At 38.9% G+C, this 20,388-nt stretch overlaps 1 protein-coding gene across 8 annotated transcripts in view; it reads right to left on the reverse strand.

Annotated features, from left to right (window-relative positions):
- The window catches only part of Rbm39 (RNA binding motif protein 39), a 39,119-nt gene extending 18,952 nt beyond the window's left edge, over nucleotides 1-20,167 (reverse strand). Inside the window, exons 1-9 of one of the 8 annotated variants that reach the window (XM_059261753.1) lie at nucleotides 19,801-20,167; nucleotides 19,101-19,164; nucleotides 18,803-18,875; nucleotides 17,255-17,304; nucleotides 16,347-16,398; nucleotides 12,743-12,937; nucleotides 8,867-8,956; nucleotides 8,715-8,768; nucleotides 3,562-3,679 (exon numbers count right to left, since the gene is read on the reverse strand). In XM_059261753.1, the coding sequence (XP_059117736.1) occupies nucleotides 3,562-3,679; nucleotides 8,715-8,768; nucleotides 8,867-8,956; nucleotides 12,743-12,937; nucleotides 16,347-16,398; nucleotides 17,255-17,273 (528 nt within the window). In that variant the 5' untranslated portion in view covers nucleotides 17,274-17,304; nucleotides 18,803-18,875; nucleotides 19,101-19,164; nucleotides 19,801-20,167. Of the gene's footprint in view, nucleotides 1-3,561; nucleotides 3,680-8,714; nucleotides 8,769-8,866; nucleotides 8,957-12,742; nucleotides 12,938-16,346; nucleotides 16,399-17,254; nucleotides 18,876-19,100; nucleotides 19,165-19,800 lie in introns of all 8 variants that reach the window. The other 7 variants (XM_059261751.1, XM_059261750.1, XM_059261749.1 and 4 more) reach the window with 7 other exon arrangements.
- Between the last annotated feature and the right edge of the window lie 221 nt (nucleotides 20,168-20,388).

Consider the following 20,388-nt stretch of genomic DNA (forward strand, 5'->3'; position numbering starts at 1 on the left):
TGCACTATACAGTGAAAACACAAAAATCAATAATAAAGATAAGATTTCAGTATTTACTCTCATCTTATGTTAAAACTTACATTCTTCTACCTTAGTAATAGGACTATATTATTCAGCATTTGCTCCTAAAATAACAATGGGATAAATGATTAAGTTATCTTTGGGGAAGAAGTTGAAAGTGTGTAAGATACAGGACAACTTTAGTGACTCTCTTCTCTCCTTTCACCATGAACCACAGGGATGGAACTCAATGTCATCAGGGTTACTGTTAAGTGCTTTCATCCAAAATGATTTTAGGAAGACCCTGGAGTTTTGATAGATTGTCCTGAAACTAATTGTCAGCCAGTTGGTGGTGCACAAGCCTTTAATCCCAGCACTCAGGAGGCAGAGCCAGGTAGATCTCTGTGAGTTCGAGACCACCCTGGTCTACAAAGCGAGATCCAGGAGATGCACCAAAACTACAGAGAAACCCTGTCTCAAAAACAAAACAAACAAACAAAAAAACACAAACAAACAAACAAACAACCCAAAAACTAAAACTCTACTCTTCCTCTTTTTTAAGTGTTTTTCTTTTCTCTCTCTCTTTCAAGACAGGTTTCTCTTTTTAAAAAGGTTTATTTATTTATTTGTATCCCTGCAAGTCAGAAGAGGGTACCAGATCTCATTATAGATGGTTGTGAGCCATCATGTGGTTGCTGGGAATTGAAGCCAGAATCTCTGGAACAGCAGTCAGTGCTCATAACCTCTGAGTTATCTCTCCTGCTCCCCAAACATTCCTCTCTGATCCACAAGAGTAGCCAGGGTTGTAAGAACCAACACACCAAGGGAAACCTTACTATTTTCATTTCTACATATGAAATTGCCATTTTAGGGCTGGAGAGATGGCTTAGAGGTTAAGAGCACTGGCTGCTCTTCCAGAGGTCCTGAGTTCAATACAAAGTCACTGCTGCCCTTATCCTTGGTTACATCCTGAAGTTTGAGGGTAAGTGCCTATTGCTATGACAGAAGCACAATGAATGGAAACAGCAGTTGGACGAATTCGGCTGGAACTGACCTGGAAGCCTCTTCCCTGAGGACTAACTCTCATAGTAGTGCAAGGTGCTTATACAAGCTGCCAAGGGAGAAAAGCAATCAATAGTCCTACCCTGCTGTGATACCTACAAAACACAACGATGAGCAACAGGAATATTTCCCAAAAGGTGCAATGTGGCACTTTTATATTGAGGATTACCAAGTAACAACTGTCTAACTGAACATACAGTTGACTGAATAGGAGAGAAATCATAATTGATTCCTACTCAACTGCCTATGTCTGTTGAGGCCAAAGATGTAAGATAATAACCTAATATTGCCAGTATAACTTCAAACCACAGCCGGGCGGTGGTGGCGCATGCCTTTAATCCCAGCACTTGAGAGACAGAGGCAGGCGGATCTCTGTGAGTTCGAGGCCAGCCTGGTCTACAGAGTGAGATCCAGGAAAGGTGCAAAACTAAACAGAGAAACCCTGTCTCGAAAAACCAAAAACCAAAACAAAAAAACTGAGATAAATCCCCAACCCCAAGTTAAGTTTAAGCCGGGCGGTGGTGGCGCACGCCTTTAATCCCAGCACTCGGAGGCAGAGCCAGGCGGATCTTTGTGAGTTCGAGGCCAGCCTGGTCTACAGAGCGAGATCCAGGAAAGGCGCAAAGCTACACAGAGAAACCCTGTCTCGAAAAACAAAAACAAAAACAAACAAAAAAAAAAACTTCAAACCACATTGTAAATACTTATCCTTACACCCACCAGTAAGGATAGCTATCCCCATCACCTTTCATCAAAGCTTTTGGCAGGAAATGAAGACAATTTCTGAAAGAACCCACCAAATCATGGTGTGTCCAGGGTCAAATGATACATCTACATCCTACAACACATTCCAATGCACAAGGCTCAGGGACCGTCATGGAATAGGTGTAATAAAGACTTTTAGGACGTAGATGACCAGAACATTTTCTGAAGAGTTCTACATATGACAGGGATCTGCACTCAGGAAATGTCAACAATACAGCAGCCAAGGTACAGACATTCCAAGGAAAACGAGGAACAATCGGTCTTCTCCAATAAGAACCTAATAGGTTACCCAATACTAAGTGGTCAGCCCTAAAACTTTGTGACACCATTTTGCAAGCACACACTCTCTCTTTTTTTTTTTTGTTAGTCCAGGCTGTCCTAGAACTCGCTCTATAGACCAGGCTGGCCTTGGAACTCAGACCCACCTGCCTCTTCCTCCTAAGTGCTAGGATTAAAGGCATAAACCACCACTGCCAGGCTGCTTTTTTTTTTTTGACAGAGTGCCTACGAAGCCCTGGCTGTCCTTGAATTCAGCTTATGCGTGACAGTTTCGGCATCGCATGCGCCTCCCACCCAGGGCCTGCATGATGCCCAAGAGGAAGGTTAGTGAGGACGGGGCAGTGAATGCTCTGCGAGGCTGTTGGCCAAGCCCACCCCTGCCAAGGTGGATGGACGTGAAGCCGAAGAAGGCTGCGGGAAAGGATAAGGCATCAGACAAAAAAGTGCAAACAAGAGTGGAGCTAAGGGCAAACCGGCTGACGTGGCTGACCAGGAAACCACAGATGTGCCTGCAGAAAATGGAGACACTGAAAACCAGAGTCCAGCCTCTGAAGTAGAAGAGAAAGAAGGCAAGCCCGACTAACCATCCATTGTATCTGTCAGTGTCCCCGCCTCCCTTCTTGTACAAAACAGAGGAATAATTTTATCAACTATTTTGTAAATTTTTAGTAGCTCTAGAAACATTTTTAAAAGGTGAGAGGAAGTCCCACGTCATTCCATTTTTTAAGTGTCAATGATTTTTTTAAGAGGTTAAATTACTTGCTGGCTGTTTATTTTTGGTACAACCAGAAAATAGCAGGATACTGAATCAGGAGAGGCTGTGACTGTCTCTAGGGTCACCATAACATTCCGTAGAGGGGGCTAGTTTTATATCCTACAACACAAAGCATACTAAATGGTAATTTGGAGTCTTGGATTTGCATTTGTGTCTGGAATATTTTCAGTTATCTCTAGTCTTGTGTTTCTAGTAGAACTATATCCTAAAAAAACACTTCTCAGTCCTTACCCTGTCAGAACTGTCTCTGGTCACGGCAGTCCATTTTTCTAACAATTGTGATAATATATTGTGAAAGATTGAAAATTTGAATATGTACTGTATGTGGCATAAAACTGTGAGTCAGTGGTGAGTCAGTGGAATTAATGATTGTGAACATTTGATTGTTATGTGAGGTCTAAGGGAAAACTTGCCAAGTTTAGGATGGACCATCACTGGAATAAGTTCAAAGACAAACAACACATGGCTCTTTTGGGTATGTGAACACAATGTATGACTCTTAGAATTTGGGTCTATGTTTTAAGAATTGAAATGTCTGTGTACTCAACCAATAAAGTCTCAGTTGTGAAAGAGTAAAACAAACAAATAAATAATGTATCGCACCACACCCAACCATAGTGACACTAATTATTAAAAACACTCCCTTCTACTAATTTTGCGGTCTGTAAATGGGGAGTTACCTTTCCTACTGTAGAGAAAAACTCTTCCAAATCCCTTGGTCGAATTCTTGCTGCCAGTTGCATGCAGAAAACTGTCCTTGCATCTCTTTCCTCAGGAGTTAGATTATCAATAGGTTCCCTAATAGGAGAAGAATCCAGAATTAATGGTGAGTCATTTTTTTTTTTTAAAGGTGGAGACACGGTCTCATGTACCATGGGTAGCCTCAAACTCCCGGGGGGTCTTTTTTTGTGTATTTTTCAAGTCAGGGTTTCTCTGTGTAGCACTGGGAAGTCTTGGAACTCACTCTGTAGATCAAGCTGGCCTCAAACTCCAGAGATCCACAAAGCTCTAACTCCCAAGTACTGGGATTAAACACATTCACCACCACTGCCAGACCCAAACTTCTGTTTCAACCAAGTTTTTTTTTTGTTTTTTTTTTGTTTTTTTTGTTTTTTGAGACAGGGTTTCTCTGTGTAGCTTTATGCCTCTCCTGGAACTCACTTGGTAGCCCAGGCTGGCCTTGAACTCACAGAGATCCGCCTGGCTCTGCCTCCCAAGTGCTGGGATTAAACGCCCAAGGATGTTCTTTTAACTGTTTTTTTTTTTTTTTAAATATTTAATTTTACCTGTCTATGGCATGTTCCTGGGTGTATACAAGTATACTAAATTCATATAGAAGCCTATGGAGATCAGAATCATAGATGATTGTGAGCTGCCATGTGGGTGCCAAAAACTGAAACTGTTCTTCTTCAAGAACAGTTAAGCATTCTTAATCACTAAGTCATCTTTCCAGCCCCTTATCTTGAACTTCTCCTGTTTCTGGCTCCGGGGCTGTAGAATTAGACATGAATCAATCATAATACCCATTTTATGCAGTGTTAGGCATTAAACTCATGCATGTTAGGCAAGCAGTCTTATTACATTTGTGGTACACATCTTAAAATTTATGCACTTCTGGGGATTGTGCACCACACCTCACACATTACTGAAGTATGTCCTGAGTTCTGAAGCTACTTTTAATGTACACTTCATTAAAAAATGTAAACAAAAGCCGGGCGGTGGTGGCGCACGCCTTGAATCCCAGCACTTGGGAGGCAGAGCCAGGTAGATCTCTGTGAGTTCGAGGCCAGCCTGGGCTACCAAGTGAGTCCCAGGAAAGGCGCAAAGCTACACAGAGAAACCCTGTCTCAAAAAACCAAAAAAAAAAAAAGAAAGAAAGAAAGAAAAAACGTAAACAAGGAGGCCAGCTGGTAGTTGCGCAGGCCTTTAATGTCAGCACTGAGGAGGCAGGCAGAGGCAGGTGGATCTCTTAGAGTTTGAGGCCAGCCTGGTCTATAGAGTGAGATCCAGGACAGGCACCATACCTACACTGAGAAACCCTATCTCAAAAAAACAAAAAGAACAAACAAAAAGAAATCCTGTCTCGAAAAACCAAACAAAAAATGGGGAAATTTCCTAATAAATATGAAATGAGATTTAATACATTCATTTGACAAAAAAATTTAAGGATAAAGCAAAAGCACTTTTAAACTTAACGGATATGACTGAAAATACTCAAATTAGGGAAAACAGTAAAATACAACAAGTTTATCTTTTCTTTTGGTAACAAGGTCTCATTCACAGGAACCTTGCTGACTTTGTAGTAGTAGCTATGTCCAAAAGCTTGATGTTGAAATTATGGCTATATTTAATCCTCAACCTTGGAAGTGCTAGAATTAATGTTACCAGTTATTGGGCTAGACAATTTTTTTTTTTTTAAAAAAAAACAGGGTTTCTCTATGTAGACCTAGATGTCCTAATACTCACTGTATAGACCCAGCACTTGAGAGGCATAGACGCGCAGATTTCTGTGAGTTTAAGGCCATCCTGGTCTACTCAGAGAAACCTTGTCTCAAAAAAAAAAAAAAAAAAAATCAGAATTCTTAGTCTATTAGCCCAAGGAGCTAGATGGCTCAGCAATTAAGGATATGTATTGCTCTTAAGGACTTAATTTTGATTCATAGTACCATGTTGGATCTGAAACCTCATGCCTCTTAGGGACAGCAGCACAGAAATACGTAATTGAAAAATAATAAAAACTTTAAATATGTAATATGTATGATACAAACATGTACACTATTGGGAAGCACTAATTATTCAAAAAATACTTGAATTCTCCCCCTCATCCCAGGTACAGTAGACAATTTTGTTTGTAAAACTGTAGAAGCAATCCTGCTATTTAAGTGTGATACCACTGTGCTGTATACGTCCAGTAAATCATATAATCTCAACCACGTTAAGAGTCAAAGATATAAAACTGAATTAGATACAGAGAAGAACTGAGGTTTTTCTTACAAGTAAACAGAATACTAAGATTTCCAAAATTGGGGTTGGGGATTTAACTCAGTGTTAGAGCGCTTGACTAGCAAGCGCAAGGCCCTGGGTTCGGTCCTTGGCTGGGGGTGGGGGTCAAGAACAAGAAAAAAAATTCCAGGGCCGGGCGGTGGTGGCGCACGCCTTTAATCCCAGCACTCGGAGGCAGAGCCAGGCGGATCTCTGTGAGTTCGAGGCCAGCCTGGGCTACCAAGTGAGTCCCAGGAAAGGCGCAAAGCTACACAGAGAAACCCTGTCTCGAAAAACCAAAAAAAAAAAAAAAGAAAAGAAAAAAAATTCCAAAATTGGACAGTAGTGACCAATGCATGCCTTTAATCCCAGCACTTAGGAGGCAGAGGCAAGTGGATCTCTGGGTTCCAGGCCAGCCTGGTGTATACAGCCAGTTCCAAGATTGCTAGGTCTGTTACAAAGAAACCCAACCTCAAAAACCATTACCCCCCCCAAAAAAAAACCGGAAAAGGGGGGGGTGTCTGGACAAACAGCTTGGCCATTAAGAGTACTAGCTGCTCTTCCAGAGGACTTGGGTTCAATTCCTAGCACCCACAAGGCAGCTCACACCTGTCTGTATCTCCAGTTCCAGGGGGCCTGACACCCTTGCAAACACACATGCAAGCAAAATACCAATGTACATAAAAATAAAATAATTCATTAAAAACATTTAAAATGGGAGGGGGGGGATAGCACAATATCCCCAGAGAGTCTACTATCAATAGTGTAGCAGAAGCCAGAGGCCTTGACCCAGACAAATGGTTCATAGCATTTAACCCTACAAGTAAAGATGAATGGACTAAAGGGTAAACTGTGCTACTCAATGGGCCACACTACAGCTTCCAAGATGAGATTCTTCTTTTTTTTTTCTTTTAAATTTTGATTTGTTTTGGGGTCAAGGTTTCATGAGCAGAGGGCAGAAGCAAGGGGACTGGGAGGTGAGTGGTATCAGGACACATGATATGAAATCCACAGAGAATCAATAAAAGTCGAGAGGAGGGGTGAAAAACCATCATTGTATAAAAGGTGGTGGTGGCACATGCCTTTAATCCCAGAACTCGGGAGGAAGAGGCAGGTAAGTAACTGAGTTGAAGGCCAGCCTGGTCTACAGAACAAAGTTCCAGGACAGCCAAGGCTACATACACATAGAAAGCCTGTCTTAAAAAACATCAAAACCAAACAAACATAGAATACGAAAATAAGCCGGGCGGGCGGTGGTGGCGCACGCCTTTAATCAGAGCACTTGGGAGGCAGAGCCAGGTGGATCTCTGTGAATTTGAGGCCAGCCTGGGCTACAGAGTGAGTTTCAGCACAGGCTCCAAAGCTACACACACACACACACACAAAAAAAAAAAAAATCGCCATATTCATTAAAAACTAAAAATTCAATAACATTTAAGTTTTGTTTGTTTTGGGTTTTTTTTGTTTTTGAGACAGGTTTTCTCTGTGCAGTTTTGATGCCCGTCTGCCTCCCAAGTGCTGGGATTAAACGCGTAAGCCACCACTGCCTGGCCCATTTAAGTTTTTATCAAACTTGAGGATTTTATAATTAGAATACATAAAGTAACAAAAATAAACTCCAGCTCTCAACAACGGAGAGGTGGCTCAGAGGTTAAAAGGACTACCCTTGCTGAAAACCAGGGTTTTGGTTCACAGCTCCCTCATGGTGCTCAAAACTGTAACTGTTCCAGGAAATCTAATCCTTCTTATGGCCTTAGAGGGCATCAGGCATTGTACATACATGCCTGGAAACACTCACACACATGAAATAAAATCTTTTTGTATTTTTTTTTTTTTTTGCCTTTTTTGTTTTGTTTTGTTTTCCCAAAACAGGGTTTCTCTGTGTAAAACAGTCCCGGCTGTCCTGGAAATACTTTGTAGACCATGCTGGCCTCAAACTAACTGAGATCTGCCAGCCTCTGCCTCCCAAGCACTAGGACTAAAGTCGTGGGCCACCACAGCCCGGCCGAAATAAAAAAAATTTTTTTTTAAACAAAGTAAGTTGAGCATGGTGGTACACACCTTTATCTTAGTACTAGATTAGCAGAGGCAAGGAGATCTCTTGAGTTAGAGGCCTGATATACATAGCATGTTCCAAGTGAACTAGGGCTACAAAGAGATACCCTGCCTTAAATGTAAATTTAAAATGCTCGCCTTAAGATCAGCCAGGTTAGTGAAGCATGCTACCATACAACAAAATGTGCCTCGATGCAAAAGGATACATTGTATAGTCTTAAGCTTATCAAGGAAATAATTCACACAACCTTCACGAACAGATTATGACCATTCAATTCTTCTGTAAGACACCTATCTAAGATGAAATGCATGGTCTCATGAAACAGTGCCAAGCAGTAAATGTGTAACTGCTGTGTTAGTATAAAGTTTTTTCAAATAATGTCATTACATACTAATTCCATATGAAATGAAGCTGACTTAAAACTATCAGTATAAATTTACTAAAAACCTGCCTCAAGTGATATTTTGTTTTTTAGAATATATGAAATTAAGACAGGTGTGAATCCCAGCACTCAGGAGGCAAAGGCAGGTGGATCTGTCTAGGCCAGTCTAGTCTACAAATCAGGTTCTAGGACAGCCAGGACTGTTCCAGACAAACATTATCTTCAAAATAAAAATAAAAAAGAAATTGAAAAGCAGCGCTACTGAAAGTTCATCATCATTCTTTTTAAGGTAACAATACTGCAAAAGGAAGTAAAAGACATAATGTGATTATAATAATTACTTAAGTTTTAAAAGTCTTTTGTTTGCAAAATTTTTAACAAATCTAAAAAAGGTAGGGGGAGCTAACAGTTACCTCACAGGGCTCTTGTCTTTTCTGAATGGACTTTTGCTTCGGGAACGTCTTCTGCTGCAAGGTTAAAAAGTTTCACAAGTTACCAACACAAGTTAAGATCTCATTAGTTCCTTGAAAAACAATTTAAGCAATTCAGAAGTATGTTTAAAAACCTTAATTTGATGCTATGAGGCAACCCAATCTTTCCTCGGATGGCACTGTTAAATTTTGGTCCGGAGCTAAAAAGAAAACACAAAATTACACTAGTTACAGGTTTAGGATCTTGCTAAGATCAAGTTCATGGGCTCTCCAGCAAGTCTAACATTGTTTAGGCGGCTTCTTTTCTATCTTAATTACAAAGAGGAAACAAAAGTACTTAGAAAAAATTGTAACTTTATCCCAGACCTGTAGCCCTTGTATTTGTCTATCCTGGACCAGTTAGAGGTGCCAAGAACAAAAGTTACAGCCTCAGTATTTTTTCTAAAAAACCTATTCCATCTATTTTAGTTTTTCAACCACAAGAGTGAGTCTTTGAAATAAACAAATAGAGTAAAAACAAATGCCTGTGCACTTTCATCCCAACATCAGTTTACTATACAATTCTTTCTTGAAAACTCATTCACTATGCAGTGAAGAATGACCTAGAACTCCTGCTCCTCCTGTCTCAACTTCTAGGAGTAATCGGATTAGTGTTGAATCCCTGAGCCACCATAGCCACATGAAGGACTTTTCTTGTTTGACAGGGTTTCTCTGTGTAGCTTTGGAGTCTGTCCTGGAACTAAATCTGTAGACCAGGATGGCCTCGAAATCAAGAGATCCACTTGCCTCTGCCTCCTGAGGGCTAGGTTAAAAGGCACGTGCCATCACCGTCCTGCAGGACTTTTTTTTTTTTTTTAAATAAAATGTGTGCTTGAAACTGGTATGTTCCATGTAATTATCTTTTCCCTTTTTTGGGCAGGAGATAGCCTTGGCAGTCCTGGAACTTACTCTATACCAGGCTAGCCTTACAAACTCTACCTGACTCTGCCTCCTGAGAGCTGTGATTAAACGCATGTTCCACCACACCCATCCAGCTCTTAAAGTATTTTAAGACAGGTTCTCACTATGTAATCTTAGCTGGCCTGGAACTCAAAAAGTGCCTGTGTGCAGAGTGCTGGAATTAAACATGTGCCACCATGCCCAGTTAATGTGTAATAATACTTTTTAAATTTTTTTTTTCAATTTTATATATATTGGTGTTTGCCTGCATGTATGTATGCAGAAATCAAGACAACTGTGAGCTGTCACATGGGTGCTGGGAACTGAACCTGGGTCCTCTCAAAGAATACCCAGTAAGTACTGTTAACCTCTGAGTCATCTCTCCAGCCACAAGTAATAATTCTTAGAGAATATTACCATATTTAATGTACTATATATTTACTGTAGAAAGCATTTATGATACCGATGTTTTCATTTTTATTTATTTATTGTTTCCTGGAGATTACCTGTAGACTAGGCTAGCCTCAAACTTAAAATAGGTAAAACTAATTCATCAGAAAATTTTGAGAATTCAAAGACAACTATCAGTACTAAAATATATGTCCCCCTTAGTCTGATTCTAATAGTGTAAAACAGCAAAAGATTTTTTTTTTTTTTTTTTTGATTTTGAGACAGAGTTTCTCTGTGTAGCTTTGGAGCCTGTCCTGGAACTCACTCTGTAGCCCAGTCACAGATATCTGCCTTCCTCTGACTTCCGAGTGCAGGGATTAAAGGCATGAGCCACCACCTCCCGGCATAAAAGGAGATTTTTCACAGTAACTTATAATACAAATATTTTTGTACCTTTATAAGGGTAAAGCTTAGTTACAGCTGTCATAAGCTATATATATATTCCTTAATGTACAATTATCGTCATAAAAGGACCATCGTAGTTCCTTAAATAGGCTAGGTAAAATAAAAAATGAAAGGGTTTGTTATCTATATTTGGATAGACTCTATATTTCAATAATTTTAACAAAAACTTTCTCAACCTATAACCAAGCAGTTTCAAGTAAAATTCATCCGTCCCTTCTAATTTAAACTCTAATTTAAGTTTTAAGATAGTGTACATATGCCTGACTTGGCTTAGAATTCACCTTCAATATTGACTGGAACTTAGCTGTGATCTTCCTCCTCTGTCTCACTAACCCCTAATAGGCAATTACTTGAATGATTAATGTTCATTTAAGTATATAATTTTTTATAATTTATTTTTATGAGCATTGGTGCTTTGTCTACATATATGTCTGTATGAAGGTTTCATTCAGATCTTGGAGTTAAAGACAGTTGTGAGCTGCCATGTGTGTCCTGGGTATTGAACCTGGATCCCATAAAAAATATAACTTAACAAGCTATTTTCTCCTTCTGTTTCAAATAATACAAAATAGTACTTGAGTCAAGATATCACTATGCACCCCTGGCTAGCCTGGAAATGTTTTATGTAAAACAGGTTGACCTTGAATTCACAAAGATCTCCCTCTGCCCAACCTGACTAAGCTTCTCCCTTAGTTATAAAATTGTCAAGTTATAGACTCCACAGTTCAACTGAAACCCAATACAAGAAAAGTTTAAATAAGTCAGACCAGAATAAGACACAGACACACATACATCATCCATCCAAACTCTACAAACAGTATTTTAAAACTACCCATTTAGTTCATCCTGGTAAGGCAATTAACAATCTTAAAGAATGTAGTGTAACTCTTGATGAAATAATAAAATTTCTCATGTATAATTCAGAATTAAAATAGCATTGTGGCTCCATTATCATCATGTAACGTCTATAAAATAAGCAATTAGGAGGAATCTAGAAAAGTGACAAGAATCCACAGACTCAGGCACATATACTATCATGTATTCAAATACCTTTAGTTAATACCAGTATCATACAAAATCCAGGATTTTGTTGACAATCATCACTATTAGTTTACATCGATGTTTATTCCTTAACAAAAGCTTAGGGGCTGATTCAGTTGTCTTTCAGTTCAATTCTTTTTTTTTTTTTTTTTGGTTTTTTGAGACAGGGTAGTTCAATACTTAACTACCCAAATTTTTAAAATTAAATGCTTTGGTTAAGAGCAATACTGCTTTCACAGAGGTCCTAAGTTCAGTTCCCAGCATCCACACATTAGGAATCTCTCAAATACCTCTAACTCCAGCTCCAAGGTAGGGGGTGGTCCAATGCTTTTGGCCTACACTGACACCTGCACTCACTGGCACCTGGCACCACACACAAATATAAATACTTTTAAAAGTAGTTTTAAAAAAGTTAAAAGTAGCTTCGTTTTGTACAAAATTAAGGACTTAGGTAAACATTAAGGATTGTGCTTGTTTTAATGCTTGTACATGAATGCAAGTTTCTTTCCATAATACAGGTGAATTTCTTTGTGCATTGGTGCTTTGCCTGCACCAATTGTCTGTGTGAAGGAGAACTGGAGTTACAGACAGTTGTGAGCAGACATATGGGTACTGGGAATCGAATTTGGGTCCTCTGGAAGAGCAATCAGTGCTCTTAACAGCTGAGCCGTCTCTCTAGCCCCAGGGTTTTGTTTTGTTTTTTTAACAGCTATAATGAAGTTACCTTATATTCCTTAAATAATGCATGCGAGTTCCTATAACTTAATCTATAAAGCACTTTCAATTTACTCTAATGCCTTAAATATAAATTAAGAGTAATGAGCCTAAAAATTGAGCACACAAATTGATGGACTTCAGCTCACCACAGCCAGTCAAGGTTTTCTACCTGAACTATACAATTTAGATTCATATTTTGTATAGTGAGTGTTCTAATAGCTCACAGCTTAGGCTTTCTCTATCAAGCGCTCAAATGCTTTGTTTTAATTTGGACTGGCAAGCAAACAAATTATTTCTAGCTGGTAGATCCTAAGGTTTATGTATCAGTCCACATACTGTATTTTCACCTCATTAGCTGCAATGCCAATATCCCTCACTTTAAATGTTGAAAAACGGAATCTCAATTCATATTCCTCCAGTTAATTGCTATCTAAACATCCAAAACAAAAGCTACATACTAGGGACTTCTGTAGCGGCCTCGGAATCTTCTATCTCGACTTCGTGAACGGCTTCGTCTCCTTTCTTTGCTTCTACTTCGTTTCCGTTCCCGGCTTTTGCTCTTTTTCCTCTCTCTATCTCTACTTCGCTTCCGTTCCTTACTTTTGCTTCTTTTTCGTTCATGACTACGGCTTCTGCTCTTGCTTTTTTTTCTCCTGAAGGGGAAAAAAGTACCATTATCTTGCTTGTTTAAATACTAACCAATATATATTTCCTTTTATGGTCAAAATGTTTATCCTTTTGTAAATGTATTTTTACCACTGTACAACGATACAAAATCATACTTTAGGAAAAACAATTCCTAGGCATGGGACATAAAATACCCCAACCTTTGCTTCATGTTAACTGAAGACAGTCAAAGAATTGAGAGATAGGTTTAATAGGAAGAATTTGCAATGATCTCCTGAGGCAGCTACAGCTTGAAACAAGAAACAGGACTTGCTGGTAAGTAGAACATCAAGCCTGAACTTCAAAAACAATTTAACTGCCATTCCCTTAACAGACCACTAAGAATTACTGTAATCTATGAGCTATAGTAATCAAAGTTACAGTATGTTCACATTTACGAAATAGTAATTGTCACATGAAAATTGTCCAAACAATTTAGTTCAAGTAAATTTTGATACAATGTACATATAAGAATATTTTTAACTTTCAAAACACCATATACATAGCATTTTGGTTTTCATGGACAAAATTACAAGAAATGATAAAGCATACTAAGAATGCAGTAAAACTAACTTTTACAACCCCAAATTTTACAGTGACCATTTATAAGCTTTCCACTTAAAGCTATAATGAAAATGGAAAATGCCCTTTTTAAACTAGTTTATACAAGCCTGTGGGACGCAATTAAAACAACTTGACCTTCCTTGGAAAGTAAAAAAGCCCGTCAGTTATCTTTCCACTCATTTTTGTGTTCCTCACAGTATTTCACCCACTGATTTAATAATTAAACCTTGAAATCTGTGCCTCTGTCATCACCCAAATTAGAGGTGCCTTCAGATATTTCAATGTAAAAGAACGACATTTTGAAATAAATTTATTCCACCAAAATGTCCCTTTTTAAGTGGTTTGAAATCTGAACATTTTGACAACTCTACATCATTAGGAAAATTAATTAGCTATTTAAACTGTATCAAAGCAAAGTTAGCACAAGAACAACTGAGGTATGCCTCAGAGAACCTGTAAGCAGGTCATCTTAGAGTGCATTGAAAATAGAAAATGAAGACACCCACCTTCTGGAATCTTGAAACCCACACTCCAATCACAAGGAGATGTAGAGCTTTCCAAGGAGGCAGAAACTTTGTCTAAAATTTCAAGATAATTCACCTGACTGTCAGAAATATGCTAGGTAGCACATGACAGAAAATTAGGCTACACTCATTATAGAAGTCAAAGCAACTCCGATGCTCAGAAGGGCAACAATTAACATTCCAACTTTGATATTTCAAACCCTGACACTATTTCTTAGGACGAAGAATTCTAAAATGGCTAAAACCTAAGTCCTACCTATAAATTAGGAGAAAGGGTAAAAATTAATTCCATTCCCCTAAAAAAAAAAAAGGACAGTAAGTTTTTGCTCTGCTCAAAGATAGCCCACAGCTGCATCAATCTGCCTATTTACCTCTCATAGGCCCCCAATCTTATTCTGCCAAAGGAGTTTAAAATAAATAAAGAAATCTAATTTTAACCCAATGTCTTGCTAGACTTTTCATAAGCAAATCCCCACCCACATCTGAAGGCAACCCCAGATAGGTAAATAGACAACATACTAAGGTATCAGAAAATACAATCTTCTATATGAAAGCTCAGACAAAAGATTAATGTTGCAAGAAACCAAGGTACTTCTCTAGAGCAAATTCCAGCATTAAAGAACATTTATGAACTAAAGAAATAGTTATAAAAATCCATCCTAATAGTCAAATCCTGTTACAACTTAAATGGGACTTTCCCAAGTCTTTAGTGGCAGTGGAATTTGTACTGAACATCATTGAAGTAAATGGTCCACTGGGCCTTTGGACTTTTTGGTTATATGGCCTCTGCTGTAAAGGTGTTTTGCTATAACTGGATTTGACCTCTTCCATGTAAGAAGATCTAAATTTTAAATGCAAAGTATTCTGGAAAATAAGAAAAAAAAATAGAAAAGTCATTTATTCCAAAATTTGATAATCCACACCAAAGTAGCCAATATATTTTAACTGTGCCATTTTATTGTTATCCTTTTCTAAATGATTCTTTAAAGACTTTAACAAAATGAAGTTTGATTTGAGACTGCAAAACAGGTTACAGCAACAAATACTTCCATGAGGAGTAACCTCAAGTACTTAAGAGCTTATTGGAGGCCTTGACAAAGTCATTGTTATAACTTCAGAAAATAGGCTAACAGGTTGTTATTTCAAACTTTATCCCTTTACTACTGGGATATGATAGTGTGTTACAATTACAATTTTTTTAAACAAAAGAGTTTATATATACTTGGTTAACTTTGTCAGAATTTGGAGTTTATATTCTTTATCTCCAATTCAATAAAGTTTTAGCATGAACCATACAAAAATTACATCTACTTAAGTTAACACAATTTATCTCAGAGCGGGCAAATATTTGCTTCGCGTTTCACCCAGAGTTCAAAGTTTTCTTCTACATTATGTTCAATTAGTTTTAATGGCATGTTCCTTCAAATCACCAGATAAACACTTTGTAACTAAATTAGGTAATCACCTAATTTAAATCATCTGTAACTAAAAACACCTTGAACATTTTAAAGATATTAATAATTGAAGTGTTTAGGAAAGTCTTCCTTTAAAATATTGAATGTTAAATTGCCCAAATGACTACATACATCAGATAAAACAATGACAAAAAACAAAAATGCCCCCTATCTCTTATAGAATGTGTAATGCTCAAATTTCTCATAAAAGCTTGGTGATCTTCATGAGTTTCGAAATAGAATTAAAAGAATACCATCTGAAGATATTAGTGGGAAGAAGTGACATTAGAGAATAGTGAAGATTTGTAATCAAGTTTATCCTCCTCCTTTCCACACTTAAGATAAAATCTTTACTAAGTCAGTAAGCCTGACATCTACAGTCATTTTTGTAAATTAGTAGACTTCTGTTCCAGGAATTTTCTTTTGATTATAAAATTGTGAAACCAAAACTTTAGGAAACTATTACTTTGGCAAAGATTAAAAATGCATGATATGAACCGTTAACCTGCTCTCTGCATCCACTTCTGACTAGTAAGGAACCATTCGTGATTCCATCTAATCTTGTGCAAGAAAAAAATATCCACAAATCAGACCTTTCTTTGCTCTTAGCATTAATTTATTTTTGTATTTTCTACAGTATCTCACTGTGAAACCCAGGCTGGCACTGAATGTATCACCACCCTGCCTTGGCTTCTTATGGAGGGTATTGTAAGCCTGCATCACCATACCCAACCCACATATTAAAATTAATCCATTACTACCACATTGAGATTATAAAACCTTGGCTTAGCAAAACCTAAGTGACCCACATTGAACAATTTTTTCATCTATTTTATGAAATTATATCAACCTACCTAACAAAGTTGTTGTGAGGATGACTGAGGTAATTATGAAGAACTTTGAGCTCTTAGGAGGAAAAGAGCCAAAAAGAGTCAAGTAAGTGGCTATTTTATCACTATTTCCATTATGTATTATGGGGTCATGATATGACAAAATGTTTTAGTATGGCATCATAAACATGGGCTAGAACAACTTAATGCACATAACATGACCACATCATGTTAAGAATTACTAATCTTGGAGCTAAATGGTAATTTCACAACCGTGGATAGTCTCCAACCTCATCAATTGGATTCCGTTTAAACTGTTAATATACTTCTTTGATACTGTATTCTGTGCTACGTCTGTAGCATTAAGTTCTTATTTCAGGTTATTCATCTAACCCAAATAAATTACATATTCTTAACAGTCTCCTTAGATACAATAAAGATAAAAAAGCCCAAAACAATGAAAAAAAAAAATCTTAGGAAGAATTATTAAGTATGCCCTTTCACTACTACCAAAAGGGCCTTTAAGTAGCAAAGAGCAAAAATAACTCATAGCCCATTCCTTTAGTGAATGAAGGTAAACAGTATTTGCCTTGGCCGTGATATATTTTTTTCTAATGTAACTCTTCTAATTCAATGATTCTTATCTCCAAAAATTAAGCCAAAGTTACCAAATTTAAAACATTATAGAACTCAAGAGAATCATGGGATCCTTGGAGGGCAAAGTGTCCAGAAGGTCTCTGAAACTATATCCTGAAGTCTACATCGCAAAGTCCATAATTTTATATCTTGAAGGACTTTCTCATCCAAAAAGGTATGAGCAGTTTTCTAAGAAGTGAAGAAAACCATAGTTTGATGCTTTAGGCACAAGAACACAAGATTTCCACCACAAGAAGTTTAGAGCCCACCCTCCCAGGTTTCTTGTTCAAACTTACTTTTTGCTACGTTCTTCATGGCCGTTAGCACTGCTCAACTTGTTCTCATCCTAAGCAAGGTTGATAGAAGAACATCATGAGGACGAAGTGGTAACATTTCAAGTTGTCAAAGGGTAAAGGGAATAGGAATAAGAAAATACAAGACAATTTTAAAACTAATTACTTATTTAGTTTAACATGGAAGGCTATAAAAAAAATTTAGATGGTATACGTTTAACCACTTTGTTGCTAATAATTAAGTCATCAAGAAACAAAAATTAAAAATCTTTCCACATTACCATGTTATATTTACTTTCTTACATTGTTTAGATATTAAGTTATCCAGCGTTACAACGTTGAAGTGGTTAAATAGTATTTCTATGAACATGAAGTCACTGAGTTTTATTCCATGTGCTATTGTCCCTTTTGTCGGTACCATGGCTCTATTTCTGCCTAAGCCCCAAGTGGCCACGCTAGCAGCCAGCCACTATCGATTTCCTGTGACCGATGCCATTCCTGAGATCTTCGCCCATTTCCGTTGGAGGGTTGGGACTGTAAGAGCTTGATGCCACCTCTGTCACACATCTCGCCCTGAAGCAAACAGGGATTCACACTGCTTTAGTAATGTTGACTCCCAAGAACCCAAGAAAAGTTAATTAATAATCCACCAGTCCAGTCTAAACATTTCCTACTTCCATACCTGTTTACATGGATTACATCCACGTTAAACTCAGACAAGAAACATTAAAACAGAAAATGTCTTCAAGAAAATATGTCTAGCATTATAAAATTACACTATTTAAAACTATCAGAATTCATCCAAAAGGAACCACATGGTCGTGCTACACTCCAAAACAAATGTATTATTTTTAAACGGTTTAAGCGCAATGTTTATTCAGTTTGAACACATCAGCTATAGTAGTATATATGCTAAGTTACAGAGCTTAAGGTTGCGACACCAGTGATAATGCATGCATACTGCTACTTTCACCACCAACTGGGGGAAAGAACGAAGAGTGTTTACTTTTACTGTGATACTGAAACGGGTCATATTGTATTACTAGCCAAAATAATTCCTTTCTAGTTTTTAGTGTGAAATACTATGGCAGGGCCTAATTAAAAACAAAATACTGTGGAGAACAGTAAACAGTCATCAAGTGACTCTAATCTGTGACACTGCCTCTTGCCTTTTGTTTTGGTTTTTTTTCTTTTCTTTCTTTTTTTTTTTTTTCTTTCTTTCTTTTTTTTTTTGCTAATTTCTATTCAGGGATCCAAGAATTTTAGTAATTATTAACTGAAAAGCAGATCAACACCTGCCTGTTTTAAGGTTATCACCAGCCTTATGTCTATTTATATAAAATAAATTTTAAATCTCACCCATTTCTTCTTCTTTAAAGACTCTTAAGATTTACTTGCCATAGACTGGTTATGATTTATTCTTGGACCCCTGCTATTTTCCCAAACCACTACATTCACCTTTTTTGCTATACCAAACTGGAGCTGTTAATTCTTAGTTGAGTCATTTTACCTAGGGGACCACGGTACAGCGATAAGTCACTCAATTACTACCTTATGATTGACAGTTCACACTGGAATCAAAGGTGAATTCATGGGAGTAGAGGTGAGATATCGTTAGGCAAGTCTACAAAGAGAGATAGATGGGCATTTATTCATCACGCTGAAGTGAAACTACTGCACAATATTATTACATCAATAGCATATATTTACTTTTGTAAGTTACACGTAATGCATCTCTGATAAGATAATCAAGAGGGCTCCGGGAAGGTTAGTTTACATTTCAGCAGTAGTTTCGTGAATAATGCTAAATTAAGAAATATATTAAAGCTCACTGGCATGTTTTTCTCACCTTCTTGTAAGGGGCCTCAAGCATTGCTTCAATATCAATATCGTCTGCCATTTTCTCTACACGCCTAGGGAAAGAACGAGACAGTCCTCTAAGTAAACAACTTCCAACTCTTCTAAAATAAACTTTCTTCCTCCTTCTGCAAAATTCAAATTTTGAGCCAAGTGCTTAAAATGCCCTACAATGACTAAAATTGTGCGATGCACGTTAGTATAGATTTAACTTGGGTAAGCAAATGTGAAATGCTTCTTTCATCGCTCACACCAACAGAACTAATGTCTGATTTCAAAAAGCCGCCTACGAACCCCTGAAACCGAACCCCGGAGTACGAACCCGAGGGCTTCCTTCCGCGCAATACCCGCGCTGCCATTTTAGCGGCGGAGGGAAACTCCCTCTGTTGGGAGGGGTTGTGTACCAAGGTAGCAGTCGACAGGCGCCATGTTGGGAGGTCGCGACCAGCCCCGGCCTCCAAAGGACAGATCTTTATCTGTCCCAGGTCCCCAAGGAGGTCCCTGCCACCACCAAAATACCCACGGTGCCCTTGCCAGAAATGAAAGGCGCAGCCACGGACGTGAAACCGACCTTGCCGACAAGTCCCCCACCCCCGCGCGCTGCTCAAAGCGGCCAGAGGCTTCCCTCCTCAGCACCTCGGACCACCCGTCCTCAGAAAAGCTGACCCCAGGCTGTCCGCGACGCCCCGTACCTGTGCGGGCTTTCGCGCGCCTGTGCTCGACTCGGGAAGTCCGCCGCCGCCGCCGCCGCCGCCGCCGCTGTTGCTACTGTTAAGCCCCTAGGCCCAGGCCGCGGTACCGCCCAACCCGAATATCGGGCCCCGAGGGCGTCTAGGCCCAAGCGAATCTAAAAGAAACAATGGGATTAAAGGAGCCCGCGCGGGTGAGCAGGGCAGCGGCTTTGGCAGCTCAGGATCCACCCCTGCGACAGCGTCGGCTAGCTCTCTGAAATGGCGGACGCTGCTCCTCCGTACTCACATTCACCAACACACATACACACACACAAACACGCGGGGTCTCCCGGAGCCTCAGCACGGGCTCTCGCGAGAAACTGCCCAGCGTTCCAGACTGGAAAAAACGAAATATCGCGAGATCTCAGTACGGCTCCGGCGACCGTAGCCAAATCTCGTGCAATGATTGCGCCACAGACGAGCCCATCCCCCTACCCCCCCAATTCGGGAAGGCTTCTCAGACTCCCCCCCCCCCGGACCCCCACCCACCCCGCGACAAGCTAGGCATCGAAATCTCGCGATGCTACGCTGTCTCTAGGGCAAAGACAG

Source organism: Peromyscus eremicus, chromosome 4 (assembly GCF_949786415.1).
Source record: "Peromyscus eremicus chromosome 4, PerEre_H2_v1, whole genome shotgun sequence".
In the NCBI taxonomy this organism is placed as follows: Eukaryota; Metazoa; Chordata; class Mammalia; order Rodentia; family Cricetidae; genus Peromyscus; species Peromyscus eremicus.